The sequence below is a fragment of the Tenebrio molitor genome, chromosome 9 (genome assembly GCF_963966145.1).
Source record: "Tenebrio molitor chromosome 9, icTenMoli1.1, whole genome shotgun sequence".
In the NCBI taxonomy this organism is placed as follows: domain Eukaryota; kingdom Metazoa; phylum Arthropoda; class Insecta; order Coleoptera; family Tenebrionidae; genus Tenebrio; species Tenebrio molitor.
This window is the reverse complement of record NC_091054.1, coordinates 2,584,908-2,601,615: the sequence shown is the minus strand read 5'-3', so window position 1 is coordinate 2,601,615 and position 16,708 is coordinate 2,584,908. Positions and strand designations below refer to the sequence as shown.

The window sequence follows — 16,708 nt, the reverse complement described above, 5'->3', positions numbered from 1 at the left end:
ATTTTACCACCTACAAAATATTTTAAACACTTCTTTCTCATCAGAATCTAATTTATCACTCTTCAATGAATATTTATGCTGTTCGAATACTAAATGTACCATTGTTCTAAACGAATCTAAAACTTGCTTAAAACTATTTCCACTGACTGTTTTAAAGTCTGCATAAATCACTAGATATGTAGCAAAATGTTTAACAAAGAAGTCTTTATTTTCATAAATCAACACGTCGTTATCCTTGAACATTTGATAATTCGAACAAGCTTCTTTATCTACGACGATTCCAGTTTGATCCACCTGGATTTCTTTACCATGTCCATGTTATTGGTGCATCATGAATTCACCCACCACAAGCATTTTTTGATTAATTCTAGGACACCTTTCTCGTAAAAAAAAACTTAAAAAATATTCCCTTAAATATGCACCCCAGGCTACTTTACCTGTCTAGACCGGAAACTGAGGTAACTGGCAACTGAGCTATAATCGTTGTGGTTTTGCTACATAATGCATGATTATCCCTGGAAATTGCATCAAAATGCCACAAAAGTCAACCCAGAACTAATCATCCATTTAACTTGTCATATTGTATTTAGCACATTAGTAACGTGCGTTCAAAAAATTGTGGTCAAGTGGCCTGGTGCTTGCTTTTTTTTCATAACGTATGGCGTAGCTTCATCCGCTGTCAAATTGTATTTCATGAAACCGGAAGTATAGTACGAAAGTATTTCAGAAACCGTTAAAAGAGTTGAATTAATAACATGAAATGCAGTGAAAACTTCAATATCAAAATGAGGTTATGTATCTGAACGATTTGTCAACTAAAAAGACGACCTACGTTTGGAAAAGAGAGAGAGAGAAAACTATTTATTTGAACGTTTGTTATATTAGAAATGAATGCAATTTATTAAATAATTATTTATTGTGGAATTTAAAAGGTGAAATCAAATGAAGATGTGCTAATAGTTAATTTAGAGAATGACTAAAATTTAGTCTTAAGATAAGTAATAGGTGCAAAAAGGTGTACATATTAATTACGGGAGTGATATAATTATTAGATACGGTCCCTTGTAGTAAATTTACATAAATAACAAAAATTACGAAACAAAAAGAAGAAATGTGACAATTAAAAAATTCAAACGTGACGACGTAATTGAAAATTTTAATTATCTTACATAGAACGATCTTCTGCCCATTAAATTTAATTAGTTTCAGAGAGGAATTATCTGTCTGCCATCTATTTAAAATTAAAGATATATCTATCAGCATACACAAAAGGTAATCGTGCATAACTTAGATACAGTTCAACTTGTTTTTCAGAGTTGACTCGCAGAAAGCCATACATTTTGCCTTTACCCAGATATTCAAATAAAACCTTTCAGAACATTAATTTCTCGTATGCGTGACTGGTGAAAAAATTCTGACCACAGTGCTGTACTTCAGTATTTTAATAGCAATCTTATGTTAATTTTCATAACTGTTCTGCAATACATTTTTCTTCTGGGGAAGAGTAAAACGGTCTCTATTGAATGACCTTCAAGTTAACATCAACAACATTAAATTTAAGACGGTCCAGAGTATAAAATACCTCAGTGTCATTTTACACCTGGTTCGTTTTTCCAAGAGTGAAATTGTTGGTACCTCAAAAATGTGTCATTAACCTGTGACATAATACATCAGTCACCTGCCACAAATACTCGTTTCCTCATTCACTCGTCCCAATAAAACAATCCAAAAACAGCCGCTCCAAAACTGTCCACCTCTCAGTCGTCCTCAAAAAATAATAACATTATTGAAGAATTTCGTGGAGCATCCCACCTAGAAAATGCGCGAAATCCAGGTGACCCCATCCGCTTCTGGAAAATGCCATAAACACGATCAGTTCCTGGTAAACACGCGGCCCGGAGAGTCGTGTTCTGTACCATTGACAGATAGGCGCAATCGGTGCTGGCTAACACCTACACGCGACTTACGAGTACCACTGCAAGGTGATCTGTAGGCACCAAGGCGAGGCACGGCGCGTTTCTCAAACACGCTGCGACACTCGCAGAAAACGTACCTCGGCTGTTGGAGCCGCTGACGATTAACACGCACACACCAACGTGTATTCTGCTCCCAGTGAAGTGACAAAATGGTGATCCTCGCCTAAATCGGGATTACACCGAGCAGTAAGTACCACTTTGATTTCTGTACCTATCGATCCGGGCCCCGAACCGCCACTGTCAACACTGTCAACATTGGCCGGCTCTGAAGTCATGCCTATATTTGTACGAATTGTTGGTGTCCGCGAATATGCAAAGGTCTGGGGGTAGTACCGGAGCACCACCCGTGCGATCTCGGTCAAGGGCGGCACCGGGAGGCGCAACAGAAAAAGGCTTCCTCTCTGATCCGGCGTTGAAATCTCCGGAATGCCAACCTGTGTAGAAAGTCGTTAGTATTGCCCACGTCCGTACTGTAGTGCTGTTGAACAATAATCGATAACGCCACCATAAATAATCGCTGAAATGCTGTTGTTTAATTGGATGCGAAGATTCGAAGAACTGGTACTCGCTAGTACCGGAAATGCCTCCGAACCAAGGGTCAAAAATTCGATACTATCCGCATCACGTACCAAGATGGTTCTCGTCGAGATGACGCACATATGTCGCATGACCTTGGTACCTGTAAGGTAACTAGATTTCTCATCGGAGCGCATATGTTTTTCTGTACACGTACCATTAACAATGCGGCATGGAAGAACATGCGCGATTTCGGTCAAGACTCTCCTTGGTACCCTTTTGGGTAAACAATGCCGTCCGCAAGGTTCTCGCTTTTTTTGTATCGACTCTCGAAGGTTAGTTCATTGCCCAAAAGTGAATCACATGGGCAAGGTTGTTAATGAATCCGATTAACAGTTCGTTGACCAATTTGCATAACCGGGAGTCCAGTTATGACAATAACTCGGGGTGCAAAAATATCAAGTGAGCGACAAAAATGATGGTTGTCGATGAGTCATGCAGTCACGGCGATGCAATAATATACAAGAGTTGATCTGCTGGGGTCCTCGCTCGACTCCTTGGTTGCCTATAAAAGGATACCACGAGAGAAACGAGTATGCCTAGTTTGTCTGCGATTTAATATCGGACACTTATCATACTTAAACATCCAATTAGAGCCTCTGGGAACTATTACGGTTTTTACTATTGATGGCCAGTTGCATAATTTAAGACCGCGGGTCCGTCTAGACGACAGTAAATTAGTTGCGTATGAGAGAACGAAGAAGAAGAAAAAATCTCAACAACTGGACTCGATGGGGCCCCAAAGCGATTAGATCTAATCGTAACCGGACTCTCTTAAGAATCCGCATCCTTAAAAAGATCCAGTCGCGACAGCTGCTTGGAAATAAACAAAACCGACAACGGTGGCCATTCTTGAAATTGCTCTTCGACGGAAAAATCACTTTCTCGACAAGATTTTGAGCCAGGAAGGAAAATCCGGCGCCTAATGTGTCATTTCTCCGGTGAGAAATCCATCTATAACTAGATCAAGATCACTTTCGATATCGCCAGATGTCGCCGAATATTTGGCAAAAAATTGTGTGTGAGAGTCTCACGGCGAGTTCTTCACAACACGATTGTCTTCGCTGACCATGAAACTGAGACTCGACCTCTGCTCGCTCAGTTTATTTGGGATTATCAATCATCATTGCATAATAGCCTTATTACAAAAAAATGACGGTCATTTTCGCAAATTAACTCTGGAAAAAGATAAGTAAATTAAATCTCCGGTTAAATAATGGCGCCTATTCTTGTAACCTGGCAGGTCTTAATTGAATTAAATATACCTTGAATTGGTACACGATTCGCTGCTATGACTCAACTCTTTCAGTGCTTGGAAAACTAACTAGTTTCATAAGAAATATGAAATTATAATAAGGCCGAAATTTCCATTACGTAACAAAAATGCTCAAACTTCGGTGGAATTATTGAATCCGTAATGCAACTGCATCGCTAATTATGGAGCAAGTATTATGAATGCATAAATTAGAATTTATAGCGAAGAGATAATTTGTTCCTTGAAGTGCACTCATCGAAATTTCATACGAGCGGTAGTGAATAATAGGTACACGCATTGGATGATTCATCCATCCATCATCAGTCAGGTGTAGAAATCCAAGAAGTAAATAAATCCACTGCAGAGTAAAAATTTTTAATTTCACAAGTATGGAAAATCGATAGAAATCCTTTGCAAGACTTGGTAAATACTTGTCCGTTTCCTAGGACGAGACAACGACGATGGGTCTTAATTGAGGTTTCAGACTTATTATTCTGCTCTTTCAAGAGATTGGCAAATAATTTGTCTCCATTTTTGTGGGTTCGGCTTCCAACGCGGTCACCCACCTCGTCCCACAGATTCTCAATGGGATTGGGATCTGGGGATTGACCTGGTCACTGAAGAGCACCTATCTGGTGCTCTTGAAAACATTTGATTAAAAGCTTTGAATTGTTAAGAACATTTCAAGGAACGTCTTAGGATTTCCTGTTTTTAGACAATCGTTTAATAAATAACGCTGCTAACCAAAAAATATCTGACAACAACACATATAAACAATTGTTATTTCTCACTTTTAGATCATAACCTCAAACTGTCAAAATTGATATTTATTATTTAGTTACTTTTTTTTAACGAAATCTAGAGGCCGGTGTGCATTCTTATGGCCCACTGTGTCGACAACCATTTTGAAATCTAACATACCTCACAAGATTCAAGTTCTGCAACTGTGTAAAAACTCAAATTTCTACTCCTAAAAATACCCTAAATATCAGACACTCTTCATTTGAACTGCAACACACTGTATAACGAGTGCTTAAAAACATCTTGGTCAAGTTGGCCATATTTTTCTCTTTTACAAACGTACAGTCGCGAGCAATAAATTTTGGTCGTCAAGGTCATTCTTTGACGCAATCGAAAATGCTCCATTGTAAAACAGTCGTAAATATCATAACCTATCATCATGTTGTATGACATTAATTGTCATTTTTTTCTCAATTTTTTGACACTTTGTTGACGTGGGCATAATCAGGCAGGGAAATTTTTTAAATTTGTGACAATCTAACCAACAATCTTACAACAGTACCTAAGTCGTCTTTGTAGTTAATATGTTTTGACATTTCGTTCAGATACATAACCTCACTTTGATCATCATTTTTGTGAACTTGTTTAACGTTTATTTTGGAGTAGAATATTAAAAAATAAAACAAAACCATAACGCCATATGGTAGAAACGATTATACCATCGGAAGAAAAAAAAGATAATCAGTTAGAGCCAATATCCTAAAAATATCGGGTCACTATAAATAAATGTGACTTTTTTTTCTCAAGTTGTGAACATTTTTCAAAAATTACTTTGGCAAACCTGATATCTTAATTAACACATTGATGTACAAAACGTCATTTTGACATTTTATTGTGTCAAAATGGCCAGTACGCCTATGTTTAGTTAACTATCAGATTAAAATCGAATTGACAGCAGAATGACCAACAGTGGTATTACCAACGTATGAAAAAAACAGTCACCGGGTACTTGAATTCGATTTAATTTTATCAAAATCTCAATAAGATTGTGAAAATCTCAGAGCTTAGGCGAATTTTCGGCTTGAAAAGATTTGTTTATTTTATCAATTTGATCGATTGCTAAACATCATAATCACTGTTTCTCAATACCTACAGCTGTGTACATTTTTAACAATAAATTTTGAATAGAAAATATTTACCTCTTGTCAAAACTGACAAGTCAACATGACAAATCTAAAATTAAAATGGTTTAATAATTTAATCTACACCTGTCAGTTACTGTTGCACAAAAATACCTTCAGAAGCAATTAGCATCAAAAATGTGATTGCGCAACTGTAATTGTCTCTAATTCATAAGAAGTATTCGGACTCACGCAATTATCTCAATACAATTTTAACTTGTTTGAAATGTAGTGCGCACGTTTTAGACTACTTGCATTAATTTCTAACGCAAAGTAATAACTTTTTGCCATATACTGCGAGATAATTGTTCACAAAAATTTTAAAAGTTTGCTGATCAAAATCACCTTGAGTTACTTTGCCGAAGTTTTTTCAGTGTTATTGAACTGTTATAAACGGTGTTATTGACTCATATTGTTGTATTTGTTGTTACTGAAAGTAGTGTAAAAATTTGTATTTATTTAGGAACTAAAAGAGCTTTAGATTTTTATAAAAGAAATGTAAATACAAGAAACAAACTTAAAACAAAAACTAGGTATAAAAATTTTTCTTTTGGTTTAAAACCTTGATAGATACAGGGTTAATCACGAGAAACTTCCGATGAAAAATTTTGTTATATGCAACTGAAACTACAATTTCCAATGGTTTCTAGGTTCCTAAATTTATAAAAAGTAATACTTAAATCAACGATTGTCTGTCATGTCAGTTTTGACATTTATATTAACTTTTGCTCATAACCTCAATAAAGAGAAAATGTCATGATTAATTTATTTCGAATCAAACAAAATATCAAGTTCTAGGGGTTTCTGTATTTTGGGTTGCATATAACGAAATTTTCATCGGAAGTCTCGTGAATAACCCTGTATTTTGATAGTAACTAAATTTCTTGTTTTAAAAACTAAATTATTTATATCGAGAAGGGGTATGAAGGGCAAATCGCAACACACAATCAAGATTCGTTCATTTTTCTGGTAATACATACAATGATAACGAGCCCGACGGAATTGAAAATGCAACCCACAATACATTTACAAAGTTGTATTAGTGCTGTAGATAAATACCTAAGAGAAGAAATAAATAATACTGTTGTTTTACAGTTTGGTATAATAAGTACATATGTATAAAGGAATTATTAGTTTGAAATTTTTGCAAAAAAATCTTTAAAAAATATCTAAAACTTATCTATATAAGACAATCTTCGTTTACAGTTACTTAGTGTTTGGTAACTAAAAAAAATACACAAGTTTCTTGGTAATTTGAACTTCGAACAAGATATGTACAGTAAAATCTTCTCGTTATATCTGCTTTTTATTAACTGCTCTAAATTGTACACCTTATCTCAATTTTTTGTGGCAAGAACTATTGCTTCCTCTTACGGATTTTTGTCTCAGATTGATATATTGATGATAGAATGCTGATGAAATAAGTGCCAATGGCTTCTAGCAAAATGTAACCAATAACCATTTTCCCCAGGGAGTCAGACCGCTGCGCTGTTAGAAAGACAAGCGTAATTCCTAATTTATGACAGGGGAATAATCCTAATTATTATCCTCACTGACAGGGGCTCGAATATGAAATTTATGATACACAATGTTGTTTTTGGTTTTGTTTCGTCGGCAGCGGCCATTTTATGGTACCTTTGCGGACACGGAATTTTAGACGTCAAATTCATGTCAATTTAAAAAATGTCAATGTAAGCCACGCTTTACTGTCATCATGATTGACGTTTGAAACTATTTGACATTTGAGCGTTTATTTTTGGCATGTCAATGTGATAAAAATTACAAAAATCGAAAGTGAGGTTAGTTTCACCTAAAGCCAGTTTTAGATTTTTATGTCAATCGAATGACAAATCGTCCAAGATTCCGTGTCCGCGATAGTGCTCTTTAAAGAGGCAACCCAAAAGTGTGGAGCAAGTTCAATAAATAAATAATACATAATATTTTTTTTAAATACAGCATAATAGAAACTCTTGAAAGAACGAATTAAACCAGTACACGACAGTTAATAACATTTTGTGAAAACTCTTACGAACCATAGAACAAGTTTTTTTCTTATTATTTGAAAATTATTTACAAATGAATGATGCTGTTAAGTGAATATTTATTCCTTCATGCGTAATTAATAAATTCCTTTGCTGCCAGTAAAATTTATTGAAACCAAAAAATCGCTTTCTCTGTTTAGAAACTATTATTAGTACTTACACAATAAACACGACAATAAAAGCATCGTAAAGGCTTAACCTTACCTGTCACAATAAATAATTAAGATTTTTGCGGTCTGCTTTAAGTAAATATTTCCAGAGGTCGTGGGCGTACTAATACCCCACTGATTTTACTTGTTTAAAATTTTTAAATGTTCGAAGCATAATAATACATATCGATTTTATTGCTGAATCAATTTACGTTCAAAATCATACGAGTACATCCAATTAAAAAGATAATATCAGCAGAGAAACTATTGAGAAATTCTGTGATTTCTTCGGTGGGCTTCAATTAAAAAATTAGATAATTTATTTGAGGATGTACCTATAATGTTTATCCGGTATTTCAGCATCATTAATTTTTTGTGCATATGTTTCTGCAAAATGGGGCAAGTTTGCATCAATAATTAATTGATTATGAAAATGATAAGTTTCGAAACTAATTTTTAAATCAATGAAACAATTATTACCAAATGATAAACTTGGTGATCTAAAAATGGTAATCGTTCTCGTAAGTATCAGTAATTAAATAGAAATCAAATCAATATGAATCAGCGAGATAATTATCTTTCAATACCTCCTAGTGGTCGTTGAAATGCTTGAATCGTTTATTGACTATGCGAGGTGTTATTTAAGAAAACAATAACCAGACGGTCTGCTATTTAACATTCATCTCAAGGACAATTAAAGAGAATTTGGTTTTACGTCAGATTTGTTAATTAGATTGTAAAAAAAACCGCCTTTGTAAAATGGTTATTGACGATTTTTATTGGTTGGGATATTTTTCAAAATAAGAAAACAGAAGTCGGATAGTGTTGGACTATATAAAAAAAAAGAAAGGAATGGCTGATCAAATATTTATAGCATGAGTGTCAATATTACACGTGGTATTTATATGGCAAAAGTGACGTGATTTGTCCCATTACTCGGTGTTTAAAAAGGTGCAAAAGAAGAGTAATCGTGGTAAATTCCTCTCACCTAGCAGAGATCGGTGGCATAGTGAAAAAATTTAAAATATGTGAAGAGAAAAAATTCTTGGATGATTCATTACTTCCACTCGGTATGCAACCAAATTTGCATATAATTCGGGTTGGTGGCAACATTCTCCGAACTGTTATTCTAGCACAGAAATGCGAAACAATCCCAAAGTGACGTGAGCAACTTCCGTGAATCGAACAAACAAACGTTAACATTTATGGCGCGTGCCAAATCCAAACTTATTAATTAACCAAACCCGTCCCCAGCAGACAAATTAATTAATTCCATCGTTATCCTGGGCACATGTGCGGCTCGCATCAAATCGCAATAATAGACAATCCGGGTCAAGGATGTGTCGAAAATAAAAAGAAATATCGTCCAATTCACCTGCCACATTTTCCAATCCATTGTGTTTTTGTGTCCGAGTTGCGAAAACGAATTCTTTTCGCAAATATTCGATTACAACACAAAATGAGAACAGAATCCGCCAAATCACTTGACATTCAAACGTGTTTGTTATATCAATTAGGAAATCCTTGTGTTATGTTTTCCCAAAATTGTTGTCGACCCGTGGGAAGCCAACAACCGTTGCGCAACGAAATATCATTTTGATTTTCTTCTTTCACGCGTCGGGATATAACAATGGCGCATTGTGTCGTTGATAACGTCGCACTTTCGTCGATTTTACACTTGTTGGCGCATCATGATTTACTGCCGACCCCATTGTTTTTACATGGAGGATCGCTCGTGCCGCCTCTAATTGTCCCGTTGTGATTCCAGGAGATGACGGAAGTTGCGAGTCTCCTGCCGCCGGACCACAGGCTGACCACGGTCAGGCGCTACGAGGCTGGACCACCCGAAGGACTGGAACTGGTGAGACAAATCCTTCAAAGGACAATCTTGAACGACGTAGACAACCAAATATACGCGCGTGTGGCGAGCTGGTGCGTTTTATTTACACAAGTTTCATCGTGCCAATAATCCGACTGGTGCAAGACACACCTCGGTGACCTTTATCATCTTGGAACGTCAATAGCGTAACGCAATTTAGCACGATTTTAATCGTTCGAACTAAATCGATTTGACGGTTACGGTTTTAAATCACAACGGACCTTGGACGTCGAGGAAAACCGATAAATAAATGGTGCGAAAGATATCGACGAGAACGTGCACACAGAGCCTAGGGCCGTAGACTCACACGATCTAGAATTAAGACACCAGTAATTATGGTAAATTTACAGATCTTTTCTCTTAATAGTTTATTTAACTCGTGAAACACTGGGTGGAGGCTTAATGGGACTCCACCCATAGATACCTAATATAATTGTCGTATATAGAATGCAAACTTCAGGGAATTTTGAAATAAAACAAGAGCGCCCTCTGTATTTTTGGGGCTAAGTATTTGGATTTTATTATTTTTTTTTGTTCGACACTGTCAGAATTTGAGAATTTTCTATGTGAACGGATTTTGATAAATGTCACAACTTGTCAAAACGAAACGTCAAGCTAATTTTAAAGGTTTTAAGCGATTTGGAGGCGTTAAGGGGCTCGTCGAACAAAAAAACGTTGTATTCAACTCGTTCGTGTGTAAATTGGGACTTAACGAGCGTTTTAAAGGCCCACGAGTGCCAAAAAAGGCCCAATTTACACACAAACTCGTCAAATAAACTACCGGGTGATCAAGAAGGACTGTTTAAGTTGGCAATACAATTAAGAAAATTTTTATTTATAACACTGTAACTGGATATGTTTTGTTGGTTTATTTGACAAATATCTGATATAGGTATAGCATTAACAACGACAAGCCACCAACAACCGGAAGTTACTCCTGTTATACGATTTAAAATACGATCCAGTGTTACCAACTTAAACAGTCCTTATTGATCACCCCGTACTAGGTATATTTTACTAAATTGTATTGAAGGTAGATACTTTTTCTAATAAGAACAACATCAGTTAATATTTAAAATGATTTATTTTTACAAGGAGAAAAATACATTTAAAAAAATTGACTGTTATTTACCTTCAAAAGCAGGTTGTTCGGGATAGGCACTACGACTTAGTCTTCCATCACTGGTAAAATCTTCTGGACCAAAATGAATTCCACAAATTCGATAACTTATTAAAAATTCTTTGTCTTTTAGCGTTTAGTTTTCTATGTATGGATTTTGGCAAAAGGATTTCTATCTGATTCGATCTCTCAAAGGGTTCGGAAAGCGGTGCTGAGAGAAGTTTTTATTAAAACATTTAAAAACTGGACAATTATAATTTGACATTTATTTACTGTCACAATTTAAAGAAAAAACCACGGCCTCCTAGAGACTCGTTTTGAAATATATTATGAGTATGATTTTCCAAAATCTACAACGGACTTTGCGTTCTATATGTTCTACGTTATCAATAGCAATTATCAAAAACAGACATTTTTCGAATGCAATTGGCCAGGATAAGAGACGAGTGTATTTGGGAGGCCGTGGAAAAATGATACGTATTTATAGAAACCTGTGCTAGAAACATTACAAGCGACATCTTTATATTTTTTTAATTTTGGTTTTGACTCAATTTTGCAATTTTTGTAATAGGGACGATGTATTATATGTTTTTGATTGGTCAGAATTAGTCTATTAATTGTTGAGAAGATTTTATCTTTTTTTATATTGGTAAAATTGAAAAATAAAGTCCATAAGGATGAGAATGAAATATTAAAATAGGTGATTCACGTTGAGTCATTAAGAACTGGTTTAATGTTTTGAACTTGGCAAAAACCTTTTCAAACATGACCAGGTGCCACTTCAGAACTTTAATGATACAAGAAAATATTCAAATTTATAAAAGAGAGTTCAGTTTTTCTGTAGGTGGCGCAGGAAAAAAAATGGGCAATGAATTGGGATTTAAAAGCATTTGAAGGAATTTCTTGAAAATCGAAACTTGGCTTCACCACTTCCTTTTCGTTGTTTTCGTGAAAGTACCTCAGTAGGAAAAGTTTTTGGGATTCTGACGAAGTACTTTTGGTGTGGCAGTCTTTTTTGTAAATGGAGAGGAGTGAACGAAACGAATACGTTTAGGGCGTGAACGAAAGTGGGAGGAATTTCGGCCGGCGTCACCTGTTTGTCGGAAAGTTGAGACCGAACGGAGCCCGCTCATTGGCCGACCAATGAGCGGGCCGAGAACCTTGAACAAAATCGAGACGCCAACGATGCCCGACAATTTAGTGTAGAACAACTCTTTCTGTGATCCTTTCATTATTTTAAAATTGTAACGATTCTATAGACTCGTTTTAGGAATTTCAACAATTTTGCCAATAATACGTAATATGTTAATTTTAGAGTGTCATTACCACGTGATAAATTACATAAGGAGATATTTTTTGAACTTTACAACTTAAGTATTATTACAACTTTGAATAACTTGAAAGGTTAAGTATCTAAGACTTATAGAGGTGTTATTAGAACGTAGTGTATCAGTTACTGATAAAAGTGAGGGGAAGTCAGTAATATACAGGTGGCCCATCGAAAACAAAACTGATGTGTTATACAACACTCAATTTTTGGAATTATGTGACACTCACTTTTTTGAAAAAATCAAAATGTCAAAATTCATTCGAAATTCAAATTCTTCATATGATCCCTCTTTTTATTACTTCTCTAAAGGATCTAATCATGATGATGATGATGATAATGATTAAAATAACATTAAAATTAATGTAGGAGAGGAAAACATCCAACATCTTGAAACATTTTGAAATTACATATTGCAAATTGTATTCTTGCAAACATTTTATTATTGTGTTTTATTTCTCAAATAATTTGTTGGATACTACTTAATGGAATAATTAATTCGGCACTGACCTTATTTTCTATTCACGATAGGAATTCGTTATACAGGGTGTCCTCGAAATGCATGTTAAAAAAAAATCGGTAGTTGGTTGGCGATGAATAGAAATAGAATAGAAAATAGGTACAAAAACATTTTCTAGTAAAAGTCTTTGTTTTTGAGATATAAAGCATTAAAAATTTGCCCGAAATTTCCAGTATCTTTTTTCTTTTTTCTCAATTACATACTTGAACTCAGTGCTTTATATCTCAAAAACCAAAAAACTTTTACTAGAAAAAGAAATGTATTTAACTTCTATCCATCGTCACCAACTATCGATTTTTTTTGACATTCATTTCGAGGACACCTGTATTTTATTACATATTCGGGTTTACCTTCCTACGGATTTGCTTATAAAATAAATTAATAATTAAATTAATTTAAATGAGACAGTTCCAAAATGGTTTATTGCTAGAAGAAAAATACAAAGAAAAACTTATTATAGAAATTTAATCCTTGGATAATGATAGGTCTTCAAAGCTAGGTCTTCAAAATAATTATAATTGGAATATGATGATTTTCTTTGCATATTCCATGTGTTACCACCGGTCCTCTGGAAGAAGAGCATCGTCTTTTTGTCCAGCTCGCTTTTACGGTGCCACAGTCTTGTTTGTAAAGGGATATGAGCGGAGTGAACGAAACGAATACGTTTAGAGCGTGAACGAAAGTGGGACGAATTTCGGCAGGCGTCACCTATTCGTCGGAAAGTTGGGACCAAACGCGGCGCGAACGGCCGCTCATTGGCCGACCAATGAGCGGGCAGAGAACCTTGAACAAAAGCGAAACGCGAACGATGGCAATCAAAAGTTTTCTTTTTTAATGATATTTAAAATGGCATAAGTTTTATGTGAACATTTAGCATTATCTTTTAGATAAAAAATAGATAAAACCACTACTTTTGATTGCATCCTAATAAAAAACGTGTTTTTAAAATTTTTACGACGGGCAAACTTATAACAAATTATCTTTAAATTGTAAAGATGTCGAAAATCTCATGAGTTATAGCGATTTTTAAAAAGTGTTGAGTGACTTGAATGATGGATTGAGATACCAACCTAATTATTATTTTCAAGGTTAAAAGAACTATAACATCGTAGGACTCACCAAAGCATATTTCTTATCAATGCCTCGTTATTGTTTAAGCTTGTTTTTTTTCTGTTTTTTTTTTTATATTTGAGTGTAAAAGGTGGATACAAATAAAATAAAAATGTAACTTCAGCCGTTTATTGAAATTTGTTTTTAATAAACAATACAATTTTATAAGAATTAATTTGCAATTCAAATCTGCAAAATTAAGTCATTTCCCTTTTTGTTTCTAAAAAAAATTCACACGTAACAACTGGAAACTGCATTTATCATTGTCATTTCACAATGCAACAATAAAGCAGAAAAAATTTAGTACCAAATAAATTGTTTAAAGCAACAATTAAGTCACGACTGATTTCGAAATACTTTTCGTTGAAACAAAACATAAATCTGGAGAAACCCGAATATGTGCGAACCACTTAAATTAATAATTTACGCAAAACGCACCGATCACTCTGTTCATACTTTTGCCAATATTTGTTTCCACGATGCAGCAAAAAACCGTTAGCAACGGAAAGTTGCGCGTCCTTAAATTGCTCTATAATGACTTATTTTGCTCAATTCAATTAACTCGTCTTTGATGGTCATTGCTTGAGCACTTTTAACGTCAAACCGATCTCGCCCAGTGGCGTCGCGCCCGACGAACCGCACTGTCCCGCGATCCAAATCGTCCGCATTGTTCTCACGCTACTTTCAAAATTCAGGATAGATCACAGAAACTGAAAGTGAGCAACTTACAACATTCCGCCGTCAACCGCGCCCGCCTCTTTCCACATCTAAAATGCCACCCCCTTGATTCCGTTTTTTCCGCGGCCATGTTGGATCGCACTTTTGGAAAATGCACTTGTTCGATCGAGGCGCGGCCAACTGGGACGGTATTGAATACAACACAGGTGGAACAATACAGTGTGATGTAACAATATCACGGCGTGTACGTGTGTGAGTGTGGATATTCCGCAAAGTCGGTAGTAAAGAGTTCTGAATGGTTCTAGTGCAGTAGAGTCGGTTGAGGAAATGGGACGGAAATAACGCGGGAAGGTGCGTGGACCGGTGAATTTGGTGGCGTTGTGCGTTCGGCCCTAATTGGACCAATGGGAGACGCGTCCGGCTCGTGCTAATTAAAATTAATGCAAATCAGCGACTAATTGTTGAAGGTTCGCCTTCTATTTATAATATAACCTTCCCGAGTGGGTATAATATGAAATTCGCTCTCTCTGTCTAAGTCTTTAATTATGTCGCCTGCGACGAATTGCGCAAAGCCATTATTGTCTGTGGGAAACGGCGAAAATTTCTAAATTTTTCAGGAATCAGTAGTGAGTCTGGTTCGAGCTTGAGATGGGTGCGTGTCTCCGAATGTGCCACTAGTTGCGTTACGACCCGATTAAATAATGACATAATTTGATGGCGGTTACATAACAGTGCAATTAGTCTCACAAGATTCCGGATAAACTGGCAAAATAAACGTATTAGAAGATTTTTTTAGCGCGGAGTGTGCAGAGTACATGTTTAATCACGTGAGACCGAGCGCAATAAACGTAATTGTTCATAAACACGACAACCTGCCACGGACTCATAATAAAACCTAAACGGAGGTTTAATTTATGTCTGTCTATAAACGTCGAACGGCTTTCGAATCGATTCAATCGCCGGATGTTTACAATTTCAATCGTGCGTCGTTTTGAAGGTTAGAAAGCGCCGCACCAGCGCCACCTCTTATTGTCTTAATTACAATAGAGACGTGTCGGCACTTAATTAGCTGGAAGACGTCGTCCGTTTGCCCGGCCGAAACGCGAACACCTCTTCAAGATTGTCCTGTGCTATGAATGGTGGTTATAGTCTTCGTCGACGACCCTAGAGGTCGCTCACAAATTCCCGCCAAAAAAGTGACTTATTGCTCGAGGATCTTCATTGAACCAGGCCTCTTTGTCGCGCAGGTCGAGCCCGGAGAGACTTTCGCCACCACCAAAGAGGGTAAGTACCGCACCAAACTCAGTCGCTCTTTCTAACGCACCAGCAGAGGAATGGGTGAGCAAGAAGAAGACCGAAGTGACCAACACCAAGCAGATCGAGACCCGAGTGAAGCGCCAAGTGGTCCTGGAAGATGGCAAAGTGGTCGAGGACTCTGGCCCTTTGGTCACCACCAACACCACCGAAGACACCGAGACGCAGGAGCACCACCAGACGGAGGTACGTCTCGACAAGGGTTAGGGAAGAATGTTTTGACGTTTTTGAACGTTGCAGCTGCGTAAACTGGGGGATGACGAGGCCGACGGTCCCCGCGCTCTCGAGGGTCTGGTTGGGAAGGAACTGGCCGAGCCGGGGTCCAAGTGGGTGTCGGTGGCGAACCCCGACGGCGTCGTCAGAGAGGTGAAAGAGAAGAGGGTGGTGTCGCGCGAGGAGACGGAGGAGGTGAAGGAGACGGAGGACGTCCAGCATTTCGGCGACATCACCGACGAGGTAAGGAAATGTCGACGCCTGATAGGTCAGGCACGATGTACCATTCGCCCTTTGTGCGATCGCGAGCGCGTGTGCATGTGGCGGCGGGTTTTGTTATTGTGCTGGAGCGATGGCCATCGAGATTCGTCCCTGTATCCGAGGGGGGCAGAGAGAAGACGGGGCCTCCACGACCAGTCAGACAACCGTTCACCGCCGAAGACTTGAAACCAAGCAACCAGCACGGGCACACCAACAAAGACACAAGTGCTAATCGAGTGATAAGTGTGTGGTATTTGTGTGAAAGTACGTATTTTTCTTCTGTCGAGTGTCCCGAGAAAAGCGCCGCGTCCGCTGCAGGAACGGCCCTTGCGGCTCGCATTCCTGCACGTACTAATGGCCGCGATT

At 37.1% G+C, this 16,708-nt stretch overlaps 1 protein-coding gene across 1 annotated transcript in view; it reads left to right on the top strand.

Moving 5' to 3' along the window:
• Positions 1-2,011: 2,011 nt before the first annotated feature.
• The window catches only part of chas (chascon), a 27,536-nt gene continuing 12,839 nt past the window's right edge, over positions 2,012-16,708 (top strand). Inside the window, exons 1-5 of the mRNA XM_069058131.1 lie at positions 2,012-2,162; positions 9,689-9,781; positions 15,802-15,838; positions 15,885-16,054; positions 16,109-16,324. Of these exons, the coding sequence (XP_068914232.1) occupies positions 9,692-9,781; positions 15,802-15,838; positions 15,885-16,054; positions 16,109-16,324 (513 nt within the window). The 5' untranslated portion in view covers positions 2,012-2,162; positions 9,689-9,691. The remainder of the gene's footprint in view (positions 2,163-9,688; positions 9,782-15,801; positions 15,839-15,884; positions 16,055-16,108; positions 16,325-16,708) is intronic.